General features: G+C 31.5%; 1 protein-coding gene across 4 annotated transcripts in view; it reads right to left on the minus strand.

Annotated features, from left to right (window-relative positions):
* Positions 1-1,350: 1,350 nt before the first annotated feature.
* Positions 1,351-22,493, minus strand: part of LOC107441322 (uncharacterized) — a 55,778-nt gene continuing 34,635 nt past the window's right edge. For 3 of the 4 annotated variants that reach the window (XM_087158034.1, XM_087158037.1, XM_087158035.1), the window contains 7 exons: positions 20,964-21,185; positions 12,456-12,573; positions 12,189-12,370; positions 8,628-8,759; positions 5,199-5,274; positions 4,969-5,115; positions 1,351-1,691 (listed from right to left, as the gene is read on the minus strand). In XM_087158034.1, coding sequence (XP_087014160.1) covers positions 1,522-1,691; positions 4,969-5,115; positions 5,199-5,274; positions 8,628-8,759; positions 12,189-12,370; positions 12,456-12,573; positions 20,964-21,185 — 1,047 coding nt within the window. In that variant the 3' untranslated portion in view covers positions 1,351-1,521. The remainder of the gene's footprint in view (positions 1,692-4,968; positions 5,116-5,198; positions 5,275-8,627; positions 8,760-12,188; positions 12,371-12,455; positions 12,574-20,963; positions 21,186-22,493) is intronic. The other variant, XM_087158036.1, reaches the window with a different exon arrangement.

Genomic DNA, 22,493 nt, shown 5'->3' on the forward strand with positions numbered 1-22,493 from the left:
AATTCAGAACATACAGAATTGTAATAGTTATAGCATATTCTTCTTCGTTATAGAATAGTTTATATTTCTGTATCCATATAATTCGGAAAACAACAATAAAAAATTATCCAAGTTACTTGAAATAGTGCCATTTGTGCTGATTCTTAATTAAATTTAATCGTTTTCTTGGTAAGTTTTTTTTTAGTTTTGAAAGAATAAGTTCAACTAGAATTCAGCTATTCTGTTTTTAGCTACATATTCAAATTCATATCAATTATAAAATTTTGCTGTGTAGTATGTTATCTAAAAGTAATGAAGGGATAAACTATGTATCTATTATTTGAGAATAAAGTTTTCAAACAAGGAACTTATCATTTTGGAATTCTCCGGGAATTATAAATCAGGTAAGTGCAATGATTTTTACAATGAAAAATTTGCTTGTAAATATTTTTTTTTCATTTGATGATGGTTCTCTACGGAATGGTTTTTTACGTCTGATTAAGAACTATAAGAATAATAAAAAAAGAAACAATATGAAAGTTTTTATTTCAATGTAAAGAATTCTTAAAATCGTTTTTTTATCCTAAGAATTCTTTATTTTCCGTTTTTTAGTTTATAATTTTTTGATAAAAATTGTTCTCAAAATACTTTTTTTGAAAAATTAAATGGTATAACATTATGTGTTTATGTAAACTTCTTGTATAAGGGGATAGAGGGGCTAAGGGGATAGAGCGTTCGCCTTCCAATGAGGTGAACCGGGTTGGTATCCCAGCAAAGGCTGATCGATACGAATTCTGCATCCGGCTTTCACCGACCACAGTGCTGACGTGAAATATTCTTCATGGTAGATGGATCATGGGTTAGAGTTCCCTGGCCGTTAGGCTGAGTCTTCATCTCCATGTAACGCAAATGCGGGTTAGTTCCATCAAAAAGTCCTCCACGAATGTAAATTTCTCCTAATACTTGATCTAGGAGTTCACTTGTCTTCTAGATTGGGTTGAAAATTACAAGGCTGCGGAGTTGAGCATTAGTAGTCGTAAACTAAAAATTTAGTCGGGTGTTCTACGACGGTTACAGAATTATAAAAATAAAATATTGTTTGTGTGCCATATATATATATATATATATATATATATATATATATATATATATATATATATATATATATATATATATATATATATATATATATATATATATATATATATATATAAAATATATACGTATTATAAAGTAGCCTAAAATTCAATCATTTAAATGTCGTTTATAGTTCGTTCACCAGGAGATGGCATTTGGCTCCGCCTTCATCACGTTTTATCCGCTATGTCGCTATTTTCGGGAGAAGGATGTGAACAATCCTGAACAAGGCAAGAACAGTACTGCTTTTATATTTATATATTTTTTACAAAGTGAATCAAGACAACAATAGCATCAAATTCAAACAACACAGTTGAATAAAAAGAATTGACTTAAAATAACTATTTTCAAGTCTTTAACTAGGTAAAAAACATTTACAGCATCAGTCATTCATCAGTCACAGAATCACCAGAATCTGTTTTCCTTTAGCCGAGCTAAAAAAGATTTGACAGAATGTAATGCCACACCTTTGCCTTCAACTTCATTTATATCATCACTTTGTTCCCAGTTCAAAAAAGATTCTTCCGTGATTACGTAATCGTCATAGAGGATGTCGAAAATCTGCCTTAGAATTCCTGAAATACAAAAATTATCATGTAGGATCGGGGAGATTACTATTAGAACAAATTTTAGAAGCACGGTAAACAAGCGCGCATAAGGCAGTTATCTTTTGGTTATTGTAATGGAATGAAACATTATGGGAAGGGGGAAGAGAAGCCACAAATGGTTTCTGATAAAAAGCAATGGGAATTTCCTCTCAATTATGAATTATAAGAATGTTTAAGAAAGGTACGTTAATCAAAATTCTTGATGGCTGCAACAAACAATTTTGATGGTTTATGTTGGTTTCAGTGGGATTCATGATGGTCCAACATGATTTGATGGTCCATCTTTCCATGATGGAAAATGCTACTTTAATACTATGATGGTTTATGTTGGTTTCAGTGGGATTCATGATGGTCCAACATGATTTGATGGTCCATCTTTCCATGATGGAAAATGCTACTTTAATACTATGACGGTTTATGTTGGTTTCAGTGGGATTCATGATGGTCCAACATGATTTGATGGTCCATCTTTCCATGATGGAAAATGCTACTTTAATACTATGATGGTTAACCATCAAGAGAAGTTTGACTCTCATGGACCAACAATCCATGATAATCTGTGATGGTTCCAACTATACATTGTTGGTTATCAGGAATATACCATTAAAACACATAAATAAAGAGATTTTGCGAAAACACATAAATAAAGGTGTACCACAGGGCTCTAGCCTTGGACCGATTCTCTGGCTCCTAATCGCAAATGACATTTTGACACAGTCGTACAGTGAGGGAGAATCAACCATCGCATATGCTGACGATTTTATGGTCACGGTGGTGGGCACGGGGGTGGATCGCCTCGGGCCCACCATGTCGAATATACTAACCAAATACCAAAACTGGGCTAAAAAGCATGAATTAACATTTAGTACTACCAAGACACAGGCAATCGTATTCCCAAAGCAAAAGCAGATCACAAGAAAACCAACCGTAAAACTGGATAATCAGACCATTAGAGTACACTATACAATCGACTACCTCGGATTTCGCTTAAACAACCTATTGTCTTGGCTCCCTCATCTTGAGAAACTCTACACAAAAATTTCAAAACTACAATACAAGTTAAATAGACTATCGGGAGCCGATTGGGGCCTAGATCCAAAAATAAGAAAGCTGATTTACTTACAGTGTACTCAAAAAATCGTAATTTATGGAGCTGAGATCTGGTATAGTGAGAAGGTAAAAATTTTTAACAAGATTAGGAAAATAGAGAGACTACCTTTGCTAAACATAACCAAGGCTTATAGCACCACGTCCACCTCGGCCTTACAAATTCTTGCAGGAACTATACCCCTTGACCTGATCGTCAGAACAGAAGCCGACATCTCTAATATCTATTTACATGATAAACCTACTGATAGACAGATTGACCTACTATATAAACACCCCGCAGAACATTATCAAATCTCTTTTAATTTTAACCCACCAACAAACACGGGAATGGAGATCTACACTGATGGGTCAAGAATGACATATAATAACGAGACCAGAGTCGGCTGCGCCTTTGTAGTTTACCAAAATGGTAACCAGATTGACCAATGCCAATTCAGACTTTGTGAAAATTCCACTGTATTTAAAGCAGAACTGTGGGCAGTTCTTCAGGCAATAATGTTCATAAACACGAACGGGATCAGTAAACATGTCAACATATTCTCAGACTCACTTTCGGGCCTCCAAGCACTTGAGCGGCCGAAAGACGCGGACTATCTCGTAACTATGATAAAAATGCACCACAAAAACAACATTGGCTTGTCATGGATAAGGGCCCATGTGGGACACGAAGGAAATGAAAAAGCGGACATTTATGCCAAAAAGGCCTGCGAACTAGAAAAAATCGATACTTATAATTCCCCATCAAGAAGAACCATTCGGCAGCAAAAGAGAGACGAGATTTTGGACATATGGCAGAAGAGATGGGATGAAGAACATGAACAGGGTCGACACACTTATAATCTAATTAAAAACGTAAACCCAAGAACATTAAACAGTAATTTTTATCTCAACCAATTCTTAACAGATCACGGTACCCAGCACACCTATCAGGCCCGCTTTCACCATAAAGATCCTAACTGCCCCTCATGTAACACCACCGATAACTTGGACCACATACTAACCAGATGCCCCGAATACCAAACCATAAGAAGAGGCTTCTTCCCTGCCGGGTTCAATTACGAACAATTGAGACAAAATTGGAGAAACAAACAGATTAAACAGGGAATCATTGAAATAATCAGGTCACACTTCGAGAGACATACGCCGGAAATCATCGACAGATAACACTTCTCACAGTCGTCAAATCATTATGCATAACAATCACTACACAGATTGAAATCTTGCTACAGCTCGCGGATATAATGCCAATTAGACCTTACCTTAATGGAAACCGTAGATTCGTCACACAACCCCCCCATATAAAAACCATTTTTTGTTTGTGTAATCGAACATCTTTACTTCTGTTCTTGATTACCACCGTGCCCATCATCTTCACATCTGTTTCAACATTCTCCTGTAAATATTATACTTGCTGATCATCTTTACTTCTGTTCATTGTTGCCTTTATATTTATCATCTTTCACTTGTAAAAACTACACTATGTTTGTTCAATGGATCATCTGCCTCCCCGGATGCCTCCCACAGGAGGCGGGACGGGGTTAAGCCAAACATACCATTAAAACAATTTGTTTTCATTTCTATTTTTATATTGGCTCATCAGGAATCAGTCTGAATTCCTACAGTGGGATGATGGTTGCTCAAGGTGGTCGTTCCAATATTTGCTTTCTAAAATACTATGATGGATATTCGTGATGGTTCAACATGAACAAACCATCAAAACAAGTTGCTATTCTTATATTGGACCATCATAGATCTGTCCGAATTCCTACATTGAGGTGATGATTAAGATGATGAAACAGGCATTGTTATATGCAGAAATATTTTATTATGAAAGTTACATGTCTTATTCTGAAAGCAATGGAATTTGCGTAAGTTCTGAAACTAAGTAGAAATAGATGTCAAATATTAGAATTTGTCAGAAACTAAATTCACCTAGGCAAAGATATTTTATAATATTTAAGCATAAAACGTTTGAAGAGAAGTTATATTTTGCCCAAAGACAATATAACTTAAAAACTCTTGATGTAAATAGACTTATGTTTGTTTGTACAGTCTGCAACTTTTTGCAAATAGGATATAAATTGACAACAAAATTGCCTCACTACATTGTAAGCAAGATGAATGGATTTATTACCTTTGGGTTGATTTAGTTGATTCATTAGTGACTGAATAGCATATAAAGCTTGAAGTTCTAGATTTTCATTATGATCTATATATCGGTTCAGGATAGATATCCTTTTTTTCAATTTTGCAACATCTAATTCACACCCAGAAGTAGTATCTAAAACAAAAGAAAATTATTTAAGCAAGATTTCACAAAGAAAAAGAATACAATGGAAGGAATATGCACAATAAAAGAAATACCTTTTATGGCATTTTCATGCACTGCAGACACCAAGGCACGAATAAATTTAGGTTCTGTACATTCAGATACATTAGCCTAAAATAAAGAAACCAACTGGAGTGATATATATATGTAATACAAAAATTATAAATACCTTTGTATTAATAACAACATTAAAACTCTTTCGTTTTCATAAAATGTCTTTGGTAAAGAATAGCTGTAGAAATTCTATTTTGGGACTTCAAGGCTGAAAACATACCATTAAATTATAATTAGATTTATATTTCAAAGGAGGAGTTATCTTTAGAATCTTGTCAATCTTTCACTTCCATATTAGGAAGCATAAAATGATTTTCCATATTGCGTAGAGTTACAAGGTATGTACGACTGGAACTTAATTACATCAAAATCTGTAAGTATTCAATGCGAGACCGATGGTTTTCGCATGTCTCTTGCTGAATAACGTGATCCATAAAAGCTCTGCCGGAACCATCCGGAGTTTTGTCCACACCCCTCCCTTGTGGAGTGGGATGGAAACTGTTATAACCACCGGCCTACCTGTTAAATAAACCTTTTTAGAACGTATTATCGCTTATGACTGCATTATTAAAGCTGAATACAACAATGATAACAAGGACGTAGCCTTGTTATAATATATATTAATAATTTGTTTGTCACAAGAAAATCTGTCATTTTCCGGCCTGCTTTTATTTAGTGGTTTATAACCAAAATAGATAGAGCCAGCAATCAATATCTTATGTTAATAGATTGATTAGATACCCATCTATCTGAACATGTCTTGTTGCATGAATAAAGAACCAACTTTCTGGTTCAAAATCTATTTCAAAACTTTTTTCAAGGTGAGTAGGTTTTTGTGTTGTCATTTTCCTGGCTTCTTGAAATCATTAATAATATAAACTACATAGATTTATCTGAGTTATTTTAAGAAATCCTGTTGTTTTCTGCAGAATATAAACGTCTTAGGCCAAAATATTAAATCAAAGTAAAGTTATATGCTATAAAATGGCGAATTTGTCATTATCCTGGCTTATGAATGCCAGGACAGTGAAGTGTTACCAGAGTTTTTTTTTAACTGCTAGTACTGTAAAGAGGGAACGTAAATATCAAGCTAATACCAGGTTTATGTATGACTGCAAAAAGATTGAATGTAATCAAAGTTATTTACTTATTTAATGATTTATTATTTTACGCAATTTTATTCTGTGCATATCAGCAACAAAAACTTTTTTGATTCTTTCTACAGTAGAGAAAATAATTAATTTAAGTTATTCATGGTCCATCTAACATAAAGGCTTATGTTTTGTTACTTACTAATAGCTTAAAATGACTGTTTTTTCAAACTTTTAAGCTAATATATCATTTTCCAGGCATTCAAAATATGGTGAACATATGGGCTATTTTATTTTTTTCTTGAGCAAATGTCACTATACTACACTGCTGTATGTAAGATATCAATAAATGTAACTAAATAAATATACAAAAAAAATTAGATTGTTTTGAAGAAATTTTCATGGCCGATGGGACTCTCTCCCCATTGGTGACCCGGGTGTGATGTGAACATGCTTACTAAGATGTATGTGTGGTCCACATTGAACGGTTGACTTGCTACTTGTGACTGCAACATTATCCACCTCCTCACGCTGTTGTTACTCAGTCTCTATCACACAGAACGTCTGCATGTATACACTCGACTGTTAATGCAACACAGGAGCGACAACGACCGTGAACTTAATACAACTCCGAATCATCGTTATGTATCACAAAACAGCATGCATAACAGTTGCAAAAAGCAATTAATCATTAAAGAACCTGTGCAATAAAATCCTACAGAGAATTGCCTACTGTTTTATTTATAACAATGGCTAATATTAAACCAATGCAAAAAATCATTTTCCAAACATCTCTCTCGAACAGACTTATTAATATATTTAAAAGATTTTTAAGATCAAGGGATGAAATAGCTCTTTGTAGTTGATGTCCAAATTTCAAGCTCCCAGTTCGATAAGGTTCTGGATTTATAAAAATTTCGACATAGCGTCTCGACACCGTGAAGAGGCTTAAATTGAATAATTTTATTAATGCATGAATAACCATTTTTTCTACTTCCCACGTCTAACATTCTTTCTTCTAAACTAAATGTTTGAGTGTAATTTGATAGGTAAAAAATAGTATGAAATATCTTGCATCAGTTTTTCTTATGATTCTATAAGTGAACATTAATTTTGCTTAGTTATAATTTTTCAAAATAACCTTTAAAATTACAGATATTGTTATAACAAATGCGAGAAGTTCACAACCCTAAATTACTCAATTCGCGCAGGAATCATATTGTGCATAGAGCTGATCGTTAAGTTTTAAATCATTTAACGAATCTCTTCGACTGTAATTTTTAATAGAGCATATGAGTGAAACTCACACCGATTCATATAAGTTTGTCTTAAAATGTCCCATAGAAAGATGATATCTTAGAATTACGTTATAATAAAGAAACAACTCTTTTAGCTTTAAATTCTTAATTAACAAAAATAAAAATCAAACTCAAAAACATAATAATAGCAGAATAAAATAATAATAAAAAAATATGCAGGTTTAATTTCCTTTTTTTTAATTTACTCGAGTTAATTAATTTTATATAGGAATACAGAAATATTTTACAAGAGAAACATTGCTTTTATGACTTTTATTAATTTTATGCAACAGGGTTGCCACTTAAATCTGAAAAGAAAATTTCCCTGTGTTTTTCCTGTGCATATTATACACAATATATTAAGAGGAAACACAACAATTACTGCGCTGTTGTGTGAGCTATATTAGGCTAACTATATTTATTAGTTTTAATTGTTGGAAAAACTGCTGAACATACTTAAATAATGCTGTAGTAAATTAAATAGTGTAGTAAAGCTGAAATATCATGGTTAAATATCCCATAGATTACACTTTGAGTGGTCACTATTTTTTAAAAGACAAAAATAAGAAACAAAATTCCCTGCATTTTCTCAGTTTGTAAAGAAAAAAATCAAAATTGCCTGCTATTTTAGGTGATTTTTGAATTCCCTGTATTTTCCAAGATTTCCCTGTTCTCCTGTGGAGTGGAAACCCTGAACTACTGAAAATATATAGAAGTAATTGTGGGAAAACTGGATCCTACAAGTGATTTCCCGACCAACAACATCAATGATGTATAATGATAATGTATAACAACAATATGTAACAACAACAATGGAAAACAGCGTTTGATTTTTATATATAGCCAGACATGTAGCTTCTTTTCTTCAGTTATATTATTATTTAAAAGTCAATGACAATCAATCTGAGTCAAATAAAGTCTATTTTCTAATGCACATTGCACTTGAATTAGATATTATTTTTAATGATATGAGCCTTTATCTTCAAAATTTTATTCAAAAATGAAATAAATCTCAACTTACATCTATCCAATCAAGTATTTTTTCACTTTCGTCAGTTTTTTGCAGTAAATCAAGGAGATTCCTTTTAATTTCGTCAATTGACGTTGGCGTGGTCGGTTTTACTTTTGTAGGACAAAATGTGGATTCCAATTTCTAAAACAAAACGCAAATACATTAAAACTATCTAATCTCAAAATGTTTCTTCTTTAGCATGTTTAGAAAAATATTACTATTCACATGCTTTAGGGTAAATTTATCTACTACAGCTGTAAACATACCTTTTTCTGTAGGAGTTAGATTTTTAACGTAGAGAAGTCGTAATTTGGGAAATATTGTTCCCATAATGTGGTTAGAAGAGAGGTCGAAAGTTAGAACAACTTAACTTTAATTTTACTTCTTGAGTATTTCGTCATGTCTCAAGAACTTCTTGTGCGAATCGAAACAATTTTGCATACAATTATAAAATTCTTTCATCCAAAAATATTTTCATGCGAAAAAGAATATTGAATAACTATTTATTATTTTTTATTATTTTATTTAAAAGCAGTGAAAAAATATTTAAACTCTAAGATCTACACATTTTTGTATAATTTTAAAGAATGAAATTTCGAGTGGATCACGAGAAAACGAATTTTAAAAAAGTGGCACATTTACAAATTGATTTTTCAGGAACTATTGAACCGATTTCTGTCAAATTTCGTATTTTGCAGTCTATAATTATACATATATATATTTTAATTATAAAATATTTTAAAGCTTACGAAAATTTGTATGCCTTCAATGTCAAATTTTACCTTAATACTTTGAGAATCTATAATTCTTGTGTCTTCAACAGAAGATCTAGATAGGGGCTCACTTTTCTCATTTAGAATTGCAGCCACTTGAGCTGCAAATTGAACATATCTGCTTGGATCTGAATTTTCCTGAATTTTTTTTTAATTTTTTATTTCGGAACATATAAGAATATGACTTAATGAGATATACTTTACTGTGAAGACAAAACTGTTATTAGTATACAATCATGGAAATCAGAAATTAAGAAAATTTGGCATAACGTCTAACAAGTGAAGTCATGCCCTCAAGAAGACCGCCATATCTTTTGTTCCGCACAATTGAAAGCTATATTTATTCATGATAAAACAATTGCACGCTTAATGTGGTGACGGTTTCGGATTAGGATGTCGAAATAATAGTTTGTAGTGTGTCTACCACTACGAAAATACAAATCCAATTCACTAGTATATAAGACATGTTAACTCGATACTATGAAGGGGTATCTTTCCATAGAAGAAGGTTGACATTGTCGACATTCCCGGTACTTACTCTCCCCACATTGGTGACCTTCGGATCTGATGTGATCATGCCTACCTTGACAGAAACTCCCACATCGATATGAAGACGTCTATCTCGGCAGTAACGTCTACTTCGATATATGGTCCACATTAAACAGTTGATTTGCTGCTTGTGACGGCAACATCATCCACCTCCACCCGCTGTTGCTACTCAGTCTCGATCACACACAACGTACACCGTATTCACTCGACTGCTAAAGGAAACACAGGAGCAACCATGACCGCGAACTTAATACAGCTCTCCCGGCTTCTCACAAAACTGCAATGAATCAACTAGTGGCATTCATTCACCAAATTCTATCACCGATATAATTCTAGTGGGAGAGTACTGTAGTGCGTCTACCACTACGAAAATACAAATCCAATTCACTAGTATATAAGACATGTTAGCTCAATTCTATGAAGGGGTATCTTTTCATAAAAGAAGGTTGGCATTGACGACATTCCTGGTAAACTACTCTCCCCAAAAAGTTTAAAGACAACAACGAGGACAACTTTTTGCATACATAATTATTTTCTTTTGTTTCATTTAAAGTTGTAATACTCTTCTACTTAGCTAATTAAAAATAATGTTACTAAAGATAGTAAAATAGAGCTTCTAATTATCTATTTCCTTCTTAAATTATGAAAAATGCCCTTTATTTATTATTTAATAAAATTAAACTTAAGCTTAGATATTCATAATTTTTTAAATAATACTTGTTGAAATAAAAAGATAAATTGTTTATTAAACGAGTTTTGTATTTTAAAAAGAACATTTCATATCATATTGAAGTTGCTTCATAGACTCATATCATATTGACTCATCATTCATAGACTCATATCATATACTCATATCATATCATAACATTTCATATCATATTGAAGTTGCCCTATAAACAATCTCAATTTAATTACATAGGTAAAATGATAATAAACATAAAAGTTTAGAAATTAAAAAAGTGACTTATCCTTTTACAGGTACATTTAAGAATTCTAGGGTAGAAACAAATTTTTATCACACAGCTTTTCTCTTAATAACTTACATAAACTACATTTTATACATAAGAACTTTATTCAGTGAATATTTTTCACAAGATTTTATTTCATTTTATAAAAATAAATAAGTATATGTTCCCCAATTCCTCCTCATATAATTTCATCCTAAGAAAATTAAGGATTTTCTTCTCTTAACCACTTCCCGACCTTAACCGAGTTAACTGTAATTTTTGCAAATTTTTGCAAATTTTGCAAATTTTATTGTCCCGAATATTGTAATTTTTCTTTATCCCGAGTAAACTCGGGCATAGCAGAATTCGTCAATACGTTTTGTTTTATCACGTTTTTATTCAGCCGGAATCAAAACAAAAAATAATAATGATCTGCTGTGATTGGAAGCTTGCCAATTTTTGTTTTGGAGTTTTGCTATTTGTGGGACTGCAGACGTGTTTTGTACAATTGTATAGACCAGTGGTTCTTAACCTTTTTAAGCCGCGACCCAAAGTTCTGGTTCGACTCAGCGAGACCCAAGAAATATGCTTCGCGACCCAATTTTGGGTCGTGACCCATAGGTTAAGAACCGCTGGTATAGACGATGGTTGATGACTTTACATAGAAAAAAGAGTTTAAAAAAATGGCGTTTGTGAACGAAAGTAATGCAGGTGAATTTTCAGATTATGAAGATGTGAACATTACAAAGCCTAATATTTAACTTTTTTTCATTTTCCCGAGTTAATTTGTGATATTAAACTGATGGTAAATTAAATATTTTTTACACATAAAAAAAAATTAAAATTTCAACTTAGAACTTGTGTATTATGTTTTGTTTTAGTTCTTTGCAATTATTCATGAAATAAAAAAATATGTTGATTTATGTGCATTTTTTTTCTTCAAAAAAAATGGTAAGGAAGCGGTTAAGATATTATCCATGTTCCTAAAAATTCTGAAACAAATTCTGATCACTTCAATCCTTATTATACATTTTTGTGGATGGTCTACCAGTTCAACATATCAAAGTTTTGCAATCTTTAACCAAGTCTTTTGATCGAAAGCAGGCGAAGATCCAAAATTTCAAGAATGCTGAGATAAATTTACACGTCTGGAAAATACAGAAAACGAGTATACAATAAAAGATTTTTTTTTTGCTGCTTAAATTATATTTGATTAGATTTTATCATATTCATTCACTTAAATGGTTTCAGTGATGACTCCAACGTAGGAATCAATGAATCATTCTCCAACCATTACTTACAATTTCTTTTTCTGGTGTTGAACGAGAACTATCCTCATCATCATTGCTGCCGTCAAAAATGTCTCTTCCTGTTACAGGATCAATTATTGGAAAATGTTTTGTTTTCTTTTGAACAGGCTGCTGAGAAATTTGTTGTGCAGGCGAAATGGGGTTGGTGTAAGTTGGCAGGGACTGATAGAAACCTTTAAATAAAAATAATAAAAATTATCAAATTACAATGTAAAAAAAAACCTTTTAAATAAAAAAAAGAAGTAATGCACATCATACCATTTGAATTAGATTGCGGAGGATTATGATATGGAGTACCCCATTGATTATTGAGATAAACAGGCTGGCCAGTTGCCAATATTATGTTCTGGGGAGGACTAAATGGCCTCTGTTGATACTGAAAATAAACAACAACGAAATGCAAAAATTTACGTAAAACACAAAATATGTTTTTTTCTTCCTCAAGTAAAATAAATAAAACACACAAATAAATAAAAACATTGATTTCATTAATGATGTTTAAGAATTCTTGATACCAGGGATGATATTTCTAGAAAGAAAAAACATGAAGTAAAAATGAGTCTAAAAAGTAAGTGTAAGGACTATTTTCGTCAAGGAAATTTATTAACTATTATTTTCTTATGTTATTTACCAAATGATATAATTTAGCAAACATCAATTTATAATAGAAAATGACATGACTTCTTAATAAGGCTTAATAATAAATTGCCAACACATGTTCAAATTCTTTATCTATTTATGGATTTAAAGTTTCTTATCTTAAATTTGAAAATATTTTGAGAAGTATAATATAGAACTTTTTTAGCGGTGTGCTTCCAAAAATTTCGTAAATATAACATGAAATTGAAAAATAATTATAAAAAAAGAAACAGAAATATTAACAATAGGGACATTTTTTTTATGAAGTTGCTTCATGGTAATGCTACATAGCAGCGGTTGAAACATTTATTTATAGGAATATTGCCATATTATTTAAAAAAGCGGTGTGGGTGAGGAGACACTTGCATCGCAGGTTGATTAACAAAGGTATTTAGACATACCGACGGTAAATATGGTTATTATTATATAGTGTAGTGCTCTGTGCTCTAAATCCTTTTCATCAATCAATTTAGGTCAGAAAATTACTATTTGACTTGATTAAAAAAAATAGAAAAAACTGATACTTAAAAAAAAAATCGAAAAACAGATTTAGCAAAATAAATATAAACATTAGCTAAAAGTAATGTTATTTTATCACTTCATATAATACAAAAGTACATTTTAAAATAGATTCTGACGATTAAAATACTGCAATGCTCACAGAAAAATAATTAATTATTTTAAAGAGGAATATAAATTTAAATTAAATATTTTAATTAATAAAAATTTATAAGATTTAAAATGATTTAAATTAAAAACAAAAACTTTATAGGGAAAAATAGGGTTCAATATTCAGCTGGAAATACACTTGTAATTAAGATATATTTAGTGAATTAAAGGTTTTATGAATGTTAAATAGCAAACGTTTTCTCCCAAAAACAACCTCTGAAACTACCAAAAGAAAAAAAAAATTACGAAAAATAAGCAGTTCAAAATTTTCCATTTATCGAAGAATCATAATAAAATCGTAAATAAAAGATCGGGATCAATAAAATCACAAGGAAAAACGCAGCAATAATTGCCAGAAAAAAAGAACACTTTATTTTGTAACGAAATCAGCAAGAATAAAGCGCATCATAACGTAATTAGTATTTAAATCTGCTATTCAATATTAATAATATTGTATTAAAATATCGGAAAATTTAAAACTACGTGGAAATGAATAGTAATAACTCCTAAAAAAAGATCTAAACAATTTACAAGGAAATCGGCATAAATAAAGAGCGTCAAAAAGTGATAACTTAAATGTGTGATTCGAAATTGTATTCGAATATCGTAGAAAAAATACGGATTCTCAGAATCACGTGGAAAAGCGTAGGAACGCGGAAAGCATAAGAATCTACCATAAAGAAATTCCTCAAATTTACGATAATATTAGCACAAAGAAAGTGTGTTAAGAAGTTATTACTTAAATACGTAATTAAACTTCGAGATTCATAATAATATTGCTTTAAAAGTATCAATCTTTTAAAACCATTTTGAAAGGCGCTGTAATAACAGCCGAAAAATAACTTGAGATTTACAATGAAATTGGCACAAATTAAGCAAATTTAAAAGTCATTACTCAAATTAAAAATTCGCTTATCGTAATAAAAATATTAGGATTTTTAAAACCATGGGGAATACTTAAAGTAAAAATTCCGTTGGAATAACCACTGAATACGCGATCGAAAAACAACGTAATTGAGCGTGACACGAACTGATAACTGAAGCGCAAGTCAACATTTTCAATTTTTTATATTTTATTTATTTTTCAAGAGAAAAAGATAATTTTTTCATTACGTTCAGATGCTCTCGCGGGTCGTACATCAATCATTGGCAGACCAAAAGTTATGCACTCCAAAATATAGGTATATTATGAATGTAAATAGAAAATATTTATATAGTAAATCTAAATAAAATCATAATTAAATGTTAAACAATGACTTTTCAGTTGCCTATTTAAAGTGCTTCGTGGTGGTCGGCCGCCTAAAGTTAACGATAGAGACCACCACTTCCGCATAGAATTTTCTGTGTTAACAGATGTTCGTGTCTGTTAGGACAGAGAGGCGAAATTTGGCTGTTATGGGAAAACACAACGGAAGACAGACTCAAGTGCCTCTCCTGAGTTCGTAACCATATTGGTTAGACCCTAGCTAGACGACTAGAAAACTGCAGATCGGTCAGATGAGCCACGCTTACAGCTGGTCAGAGCTGATGGGAAAGATCGAGTGTGTCATATACCCCATGAAACCATTAACCCAAGTTGTCAACAAGGCAATCTGGTGGTGGCTCCATAATGGTGTGGGCTGCTTTTTCATGGAATGGACTGAGTTCTAAGTCCCGATTGCACCGATCATTGACTGGAAATGTTTGGTCGTCGCAGGTGGTTAGCTGATCCGAGAAGCAGGTTTACAGCTTTTGATGGCCGGCCACTTCACTCACTAATCCTGCACTCTAGAGGTCGAAGGACCTAGACCTATGAGGGAAGAGAAACCACCAGCCACCCCCAGAAGCAATGTGCGTTGCCCCATGCACCTAGAGCTCAATTCTTCAACCCTACAGACCCACTGAAGCCCTTCTGTCTGGTCTTGTTGAAAGGGAAAATATCTGTAGACATAAAAATAATGTAATAACATAATTAAAATAAACTAGAATAACCTAAAACTTCTTAGATAATGGCATTACAACTATCACATAAACTAGACTAATGGGTTGGAGTTAATTTATTAACAAATTAAAATTAAAGAAAAAATTGGAGCTCCAAGCCCTCAATCGATTGAGAGAGAGAGAAAAAAAAACTGGACCGGAAAAACTTGGGAAGAGACTGAGGAAGTTTCGCTTTCCGCTGTAACTGGAAATGTTTACGTTCTGCTAAGTAGAGACCACTTGCAGTCATTCATGGATTTTATGTACGCAAGAAATGATAGAATTTTTATGGATGAAAATGCGCCTTGTCACCGGGCCTTGATTGTTTGCGACTGGTGTGAAACATTCTAGACAATTTCAGCGAATAATTTGGCCATCTAGATCACCCGGCATGAATCCCATCGCACATTTATGGGCAATAATCGAGAGGTCAGTTTGTGTAGAATATCCTGCACCTGTAACACTTTCGCAATTAGGGACATTTATGGAGGCTACATGGCTGAATATTCCTGCAAGAGACTTCGAACTTCTTGATGAGTCCCATGTCGAATTTCTGCGCTTCGTAGAGTTCGAGAAGGTCCGACATGATGTTAAGAGATTTTCCTTAACTTTTTTCACTCCTCAGTGTACATATATAATATTTAAAAAAAAGTTCTATTCGATCTGATAACTTCATAAATCCACGCAATTTTCAAATTCTGAATTTTTTAATGTGACTTAATTCGAATGTGTAAGATTTGAATCTCACTTACTTTTAAGCGAACACGAATTATTACAATGACAACCTGTATCGATTTCGAATGTTTTTTTCGACCAAAGGCTTTTCACAATTGAAATTTCGTTTCTCTGCTGATCCATGTCGTTTTCTAATAGTTTTTTTCCTACTATTTATGTGAGTTTTCCATTTCCAATATTTTTAATATGATGTTATGATAACAAATGTATTTCGAATGTCCCTGATCACTCTTTGACACACTCATATTATGACAATTCCCTTGTAAATCTGCATTGTGTACCGAACTTTATTTGGTTTATTTTTACGTTTTTTTAGTTAAATTTTTGCACACTTAATGTAATATTATGACACTTTTATAATATAATTATATAAACACTTAATATAATATAATTTGAATTAGATTAATCACTTTTTGCAACACTTAATTTACGATTCCATCGTAATTGAGAGGTATGGTATAGACAAAAAATTTGACTTTCCTTTACACTTAGACATTATGTTACTCATATAATTAATTCCAAATTTTGCATAAATTATGCACACAAAATATTATAGTTATAAGTTTCAGATAAATAATCTTTACAAAAGTGATTAAATATTCATTAAATTAAAAAAAAATTGAGCTGTAACCTGATACAGTTCTTCCACGATATCACATGCAGTTAATTTTATTTACTTCTTAAGATTATTTAAGGCAATCACTGATGTAAGGTAAAATGAGTCACTGTATGCACAATGCAAAAATGATATGCAGCTTATAAACTTCTCAAATTACAAGCAGCACTATGTGATTTGTGAATGTAAATAATAAAACATAGTGAGTTACTGCCTCAAATTAAATTATTCTGATGCAAAAAAACGTACATAAATCAACATCAGTTGAAAATTACAACAAAAAAATCGTGAATGAATATTTTTATTCAAATAACTTATTTTAGAAAGTGTTATTTACAGTTACATTATTTACATTTGCCCTGATATAGAAACAATTAGATGAAAAAACTTCCTTATAAAATAATTTAATTTAATGCTTGGAAAGTGTAGTCGTATTATTAAAATATGTCATACTGATTATTGTAGCAATTGTAATTCAAGTTTCAGGTGAAAATAAATTATTAAAAGGATGTTTTCGATAATACATAAAGTTTCACTTACAAATACCAAATAAAAAATGCAAGTAGAAAATGATTATTATAAGGAGAGAAGTATGAACCATTTGTTGAAATTGGTGATTCACAATGACTGGTTGCATAGGATGAGAAAAAGGAGTTTTAAGTGTCGTAATCTATCGAGTGTGACGTAGTGGTATCTCGATCCTGATTGGTTGTTGAAACATGACATTTGTTTACGTTAGCAACTGTTATTTCTATTCTGTTTCGAGTAAGCTAAGCCTGTCATGTATCAATTCTCCCAAGTGACACATTCTATATTCTTACACAAAGATTTAAATTCTTTCACTATATATTTCTTACTATAACGCAAAGCTATAAACAAACTAGTTATGCATCGAAGTTTCTGGGTCGGCGAAGCAAAAATCTATCACGGTTATAATAAAATGCATAAACAAATAATAAATCTAAGTTAAGTAAAAGACGTAGACGATCGAGAATTACATTTCAATGAATTCGATGTGTGATACGGCGTTGTATTTAATTAGCATTCTAATTTATATGGAGAAGCTTAACTCAATTTTAACACTCCATTTTGCTTTTAAACGATCGAATTTGGCTGCGACGTCATAGGTCACATGTGTGGGTATGCATGCTCTTCTTCTTGAAGTGCAGGAACCCAATTGGTCGTTATTTATTGAAACCGTTACACATCAAGAACTGTTTTGAAACTGTTGGGCATCTGTAATGTCAAGGACATTATTCAACGTAAAGGTTGTGTAAATCTGAACTGTTTTGATAAAGCTAATTATGAGACAGATGTTATTTAACATTTTTATTTGTTACTGGAACGGTTTTGTAATAGCTAATTTTCCTGCCTACTAAACGTACATTTAGCACAATAGTTACGTATCTGAAAGAGTTGTGGAAGAGTTATTTTTTTCTGCCAATAAAGTGAACGTAATTTAATGTTACGGTGATATCTTTCTGGAACTGTTTGAATTATTACTTGTGAAATACGATATTCTCTGGGTTCAATTATTCATATCGTCCGATTGTGCCTTCGCATTTCTTTAATTCATGTTGAATGGTCAAATCATTATTAAAGAAAGATAATTAATGACAAGGTTATTAATTCCCAGGTAGTAAAAAGATATGATCTAATATTAGAAAGATGCGATATAGTACTGCCGTGCTAGAAAACGCAATACTCTAGAATCCTATCTTCTAATATTAGAATTAATGTTATATAAAATTAAATAGTATTCGATCTAACATTCGAACTTTCAAAATTATCATCGATTTCATTATTTTTGGTCCAGCGCCACATTTTTGTGAAAGGTTATCCCAATATATTAATAAATAAACGATTATTTATGAAAGAAAACGATAAATTAAATATTACTTAAAATATCATTTTCAGCCAATGCTATTTTATAGCAGATAATATTAGTGGTAGTTTGCGAACGGTTAAACTAGAAAAACTTTTTCAACTGTTTATGTTGAGTTGTAACTCCTTCTGCTTGTTTACAAGACGACAAGATGGCGATCTTGTTTCCGCTCAGGAGCTTTCGTTTCTACTATTTAAGGTATTTATAATTTAGTAGTTTTTTGTAAATTTTATAAATTTCAATGATAGTTACATGATAAATTAGTATCGTAGGTAATGTTTTTTCCTTGAGTTAAAAATCAGCTAGAAAAGTAATTTAAAGCACGATGGGTTTGAGATTGTAGATGTTGTAGAAACATTCAGTGTACCTACTTAATAAACTTCACCACTAAATTAAAACATTTAAGAATTAATTTATTGATCATGTATTCAATAAGGTCAGTAAATATTTTGTATTGTGATCATTATTGTTCACTCGTAATTGTTGACTTCTTTTTTGAAACGTATTGTCTAGCTGTATGTAATAAGCACTGTTTTTCTGCAAAAATGAAAAAGACAAAAGTAATGATCTGTAAACAAGTTAGCTGTGTTAAATAAAATATATATATATATATATATATATATATATATATATATATATATATATATATATATATATATATATATATATATATATATATATATATATATATATATAATCTGTATAATCTGCTACTTTTAGCGGAATTAAAACCATTATATTGTAGAATGTTTAAAGTTTAATACAAACAATATTGCTAGCATATTAAAATTTTCTGTTTAAAATATTGTACAACAATCAATTAAACATTTTTCTTTAAATATAGACTGATTTTTATTTGAATATAGGCTAATCTGTCTGTTTTTGATGCATCATTATTTATATTTATTTGTAAATTATTAAAAAATACCTAAACAATAATATGGTCTATTCAAAATGGTGATTATGGTGATTAGCCTTGATTAAATTATATTTTTTAAATAAATTCCTATTAGAAATAATCTAATGCTGTAAAAATTTAGTTAAACTATAAGAAAAAAAAATATTTGACAAATGTTGTGTATGCATACTGACTTTTAAAGAATGCTATGTCAAAATATTTGGGGGAAGGGGCGAACTATATTTAATACATATTTAAAACTTTGAATTATGTGAATTGTTAGAGAATTCTCCTTCTATATGATTTTTTCAACCATGAATTAATGATTTTGAATTCTCATAGTATCTTTCTACATTGATGTTCTTATACATTAATCAAATTTTAAAATAAACAATGGTTTAATTTAAAATTTGATTAATTGCCATGCAACAATTGCCATGGTTATGAAGACTGAAGCAATCACACGTTTCACGTGCGAGATGAAAGGAAGCTGCATCAGCTGTTCTTCCGAGAAAAGGGGCGAGAATGGAATTTCCGGGGGGAAATGTCCCAATTGCACTAAGGTTTAAAGGGTGATGTATGAATTGGATCAGGATTTTATAAATTTGATCAGGAATTTATAAATAAGCCTGTGACTCGATGTCACATAATTATTAATATAATTATAATTAAATAATGCTTAAATAATTCTTCTATTGCAAATCGAAATCCGGAATAAAACTACTTTTCATTACACAGAAAAAAAAATAATAATACCATTTTTTCTAGCAAATGATCTTTTAAATATTTATTATTTCGGAATCATTTTTTAGATTATCAATTTAATACTTTTGTGATAGCTTCAGCGGTTCCAGTCAAAGTTAATAGGGAATTTTCTTTCAGTTCCGTCTTTTCAAATTTCATCTGAAATGACGATTTTCTATAACAAATCGTTATAAAGAAGTCGTCGTCGTTGTTGTTGCTGACGTATGCCTGTTTCCCAGAGGGGTGCGATTATTCTTGTTTTCCAGTGGCGCCATCTATGGCCAGGAATTCGATTTCTGCCACACCAAACGTCACACCCGTTTATAGAGCGGATCAATTCATACATCCATTTATTCATTCACAGATCGTAATTTTGACCTGAATCAGAGAACGATCGATCTCCAATCCAGTACCCCCAGAGGTCTTTATTTGTTATAGGAACATGGAGGACTTTTGCGACTGGACAGATTTAGAAAGGACAGAGGAAGAAAAAATGAGAATGCTTGAAAGGATGGAAAAAATGTCTGATGAGCGAGATTTTGCTAAATAACAAATTTTAAATTTTAAATGAGTGGTACCTAGTGCTCGCAGTCTATCCAAATACTAAGAATTCTATCTTACCGGCATAGCCATAGGATTAGCACGCATCTGTTGACCCTGCTGTACTAAAGTAGCAGGCTGAGGGTTAGGTACTGGACCTGCCATCGACTGATGGTGCTGCTGAGCAGTAGGCATTCCACCAGAGTTAGTATACATTCCTGGCTGACCTGCAGCAACCTGCTTCTTCATATCATGAGGTGTATTGCTTGGAACAGTAAACAATTGTTGAGTAAGAGCATATTGCTAGAAAAGAAATGAAGCACTTATGAGAAATATAATAAAAAACTAAATCAGGGTGCATAGCCAAATCTTTCAACTGAGCACGGGCGGTTTTTCGAGCCCTGGCCCAATTCTTCAACCCTACAGACGCACTAAAGCCCTTCTGTCTGGGTTTGCTGAAAGGGAAGATACCAGTAGACAGAAAAATAATGTAATGTATGAATGTATATAATTAAAATAAACTAGAATGCCTAAAACTTAGATAATGACATTACAACCATTGTATAAACTAGATTAATGGGTTGCAGTTAATTTATTAACAAATTAAAATTAAAGAAAGAGTTGGAGCTCCAATCCCTCCATCGATTGAGAGAGAGAAAAAAAACTGGACCGGAAAACTTGGGAAGAGACTGTGAAAGTTTCGCTTTCCCACTGTAACTGGAAATACTTATGTTCAGCTTAATGAGACCACTTGCAGCCATTCATGGATTTTATGTACCCAAGCAATGATGGGAATTTTTATGGATGATAATGCGCCTTGTCACCGGGCCTTAATTGCTTGCGACTGGTTTGAAACATTCGGGACAATTTCTGCGAATATTTTGACCATCTAGATCACCCGACATGAATCCCATCGAACATTTATGGGCAATAATCGAGAGGTCAGTTTGTGCAGAAAATCCTGCACCTGTAGCACTTTCTCAATTAGGAGCATTTATGGAGGCTACATGGCTAAATATTCTTGCAAGAGACTTCGAACTACTTGATGAGTCCTACGTTGAGTTTCTGCTCTTCGTAGAGTTCGAGAATGTCCGACATAATATTAAGAGAAATTTCTTAACTTTTGTCACCCCTCAGTGTATATGGGTCATTCTCACGAAAACTGTCATTTTTCAGTTCATAAAATCCCAAAAAAGTAAAGTGAATAAAAAGCTCTGAAACTTTTTATATTAATAGAAATATGTAATGGGATTATAAAGAAAGTATATATCCTATAAATTATACTTAATATTTAAATTAATTAATTTTTTAAATAATTAATTTATAATTAATTAATTTATAATAATTAATTAATTTAATAAATAAATTAATTAATTTAATAAATTAATTTATTAATTTTTTAATTTATTTTTCAAATTAATTAATAAGTAAATTAATTATTTTCACTATTTAAAAAGTGAGGGAATGACACTAATAGTGAGGGAATGATATTTTATTTTAATACATGTTTTTATCTAAGTTGCATCTACCTAAAGTTTGAAAATGATAACATACTAAGTATATCTAATATTTATTATAATTTAGTCTTATATATTTAATAGTTTTTACAGG

This window comes from Parasteatoda tepidariorum, chromosome 2 (genome assembly GCF_982258835.1).
Source record: "Parasteatoda tepidariorum strain Cologne lab strain chromosome 2, Ptep-v5.0, whole genome shotgun sequence".
In the NCBI taxonomy this organism is placed as follows: Eukaryota; Metazoa; Arthropoda; class Arachnida; order Araneae; family Theridiidae; genus Parasteatoda; species Parasteatoda tepidariorum.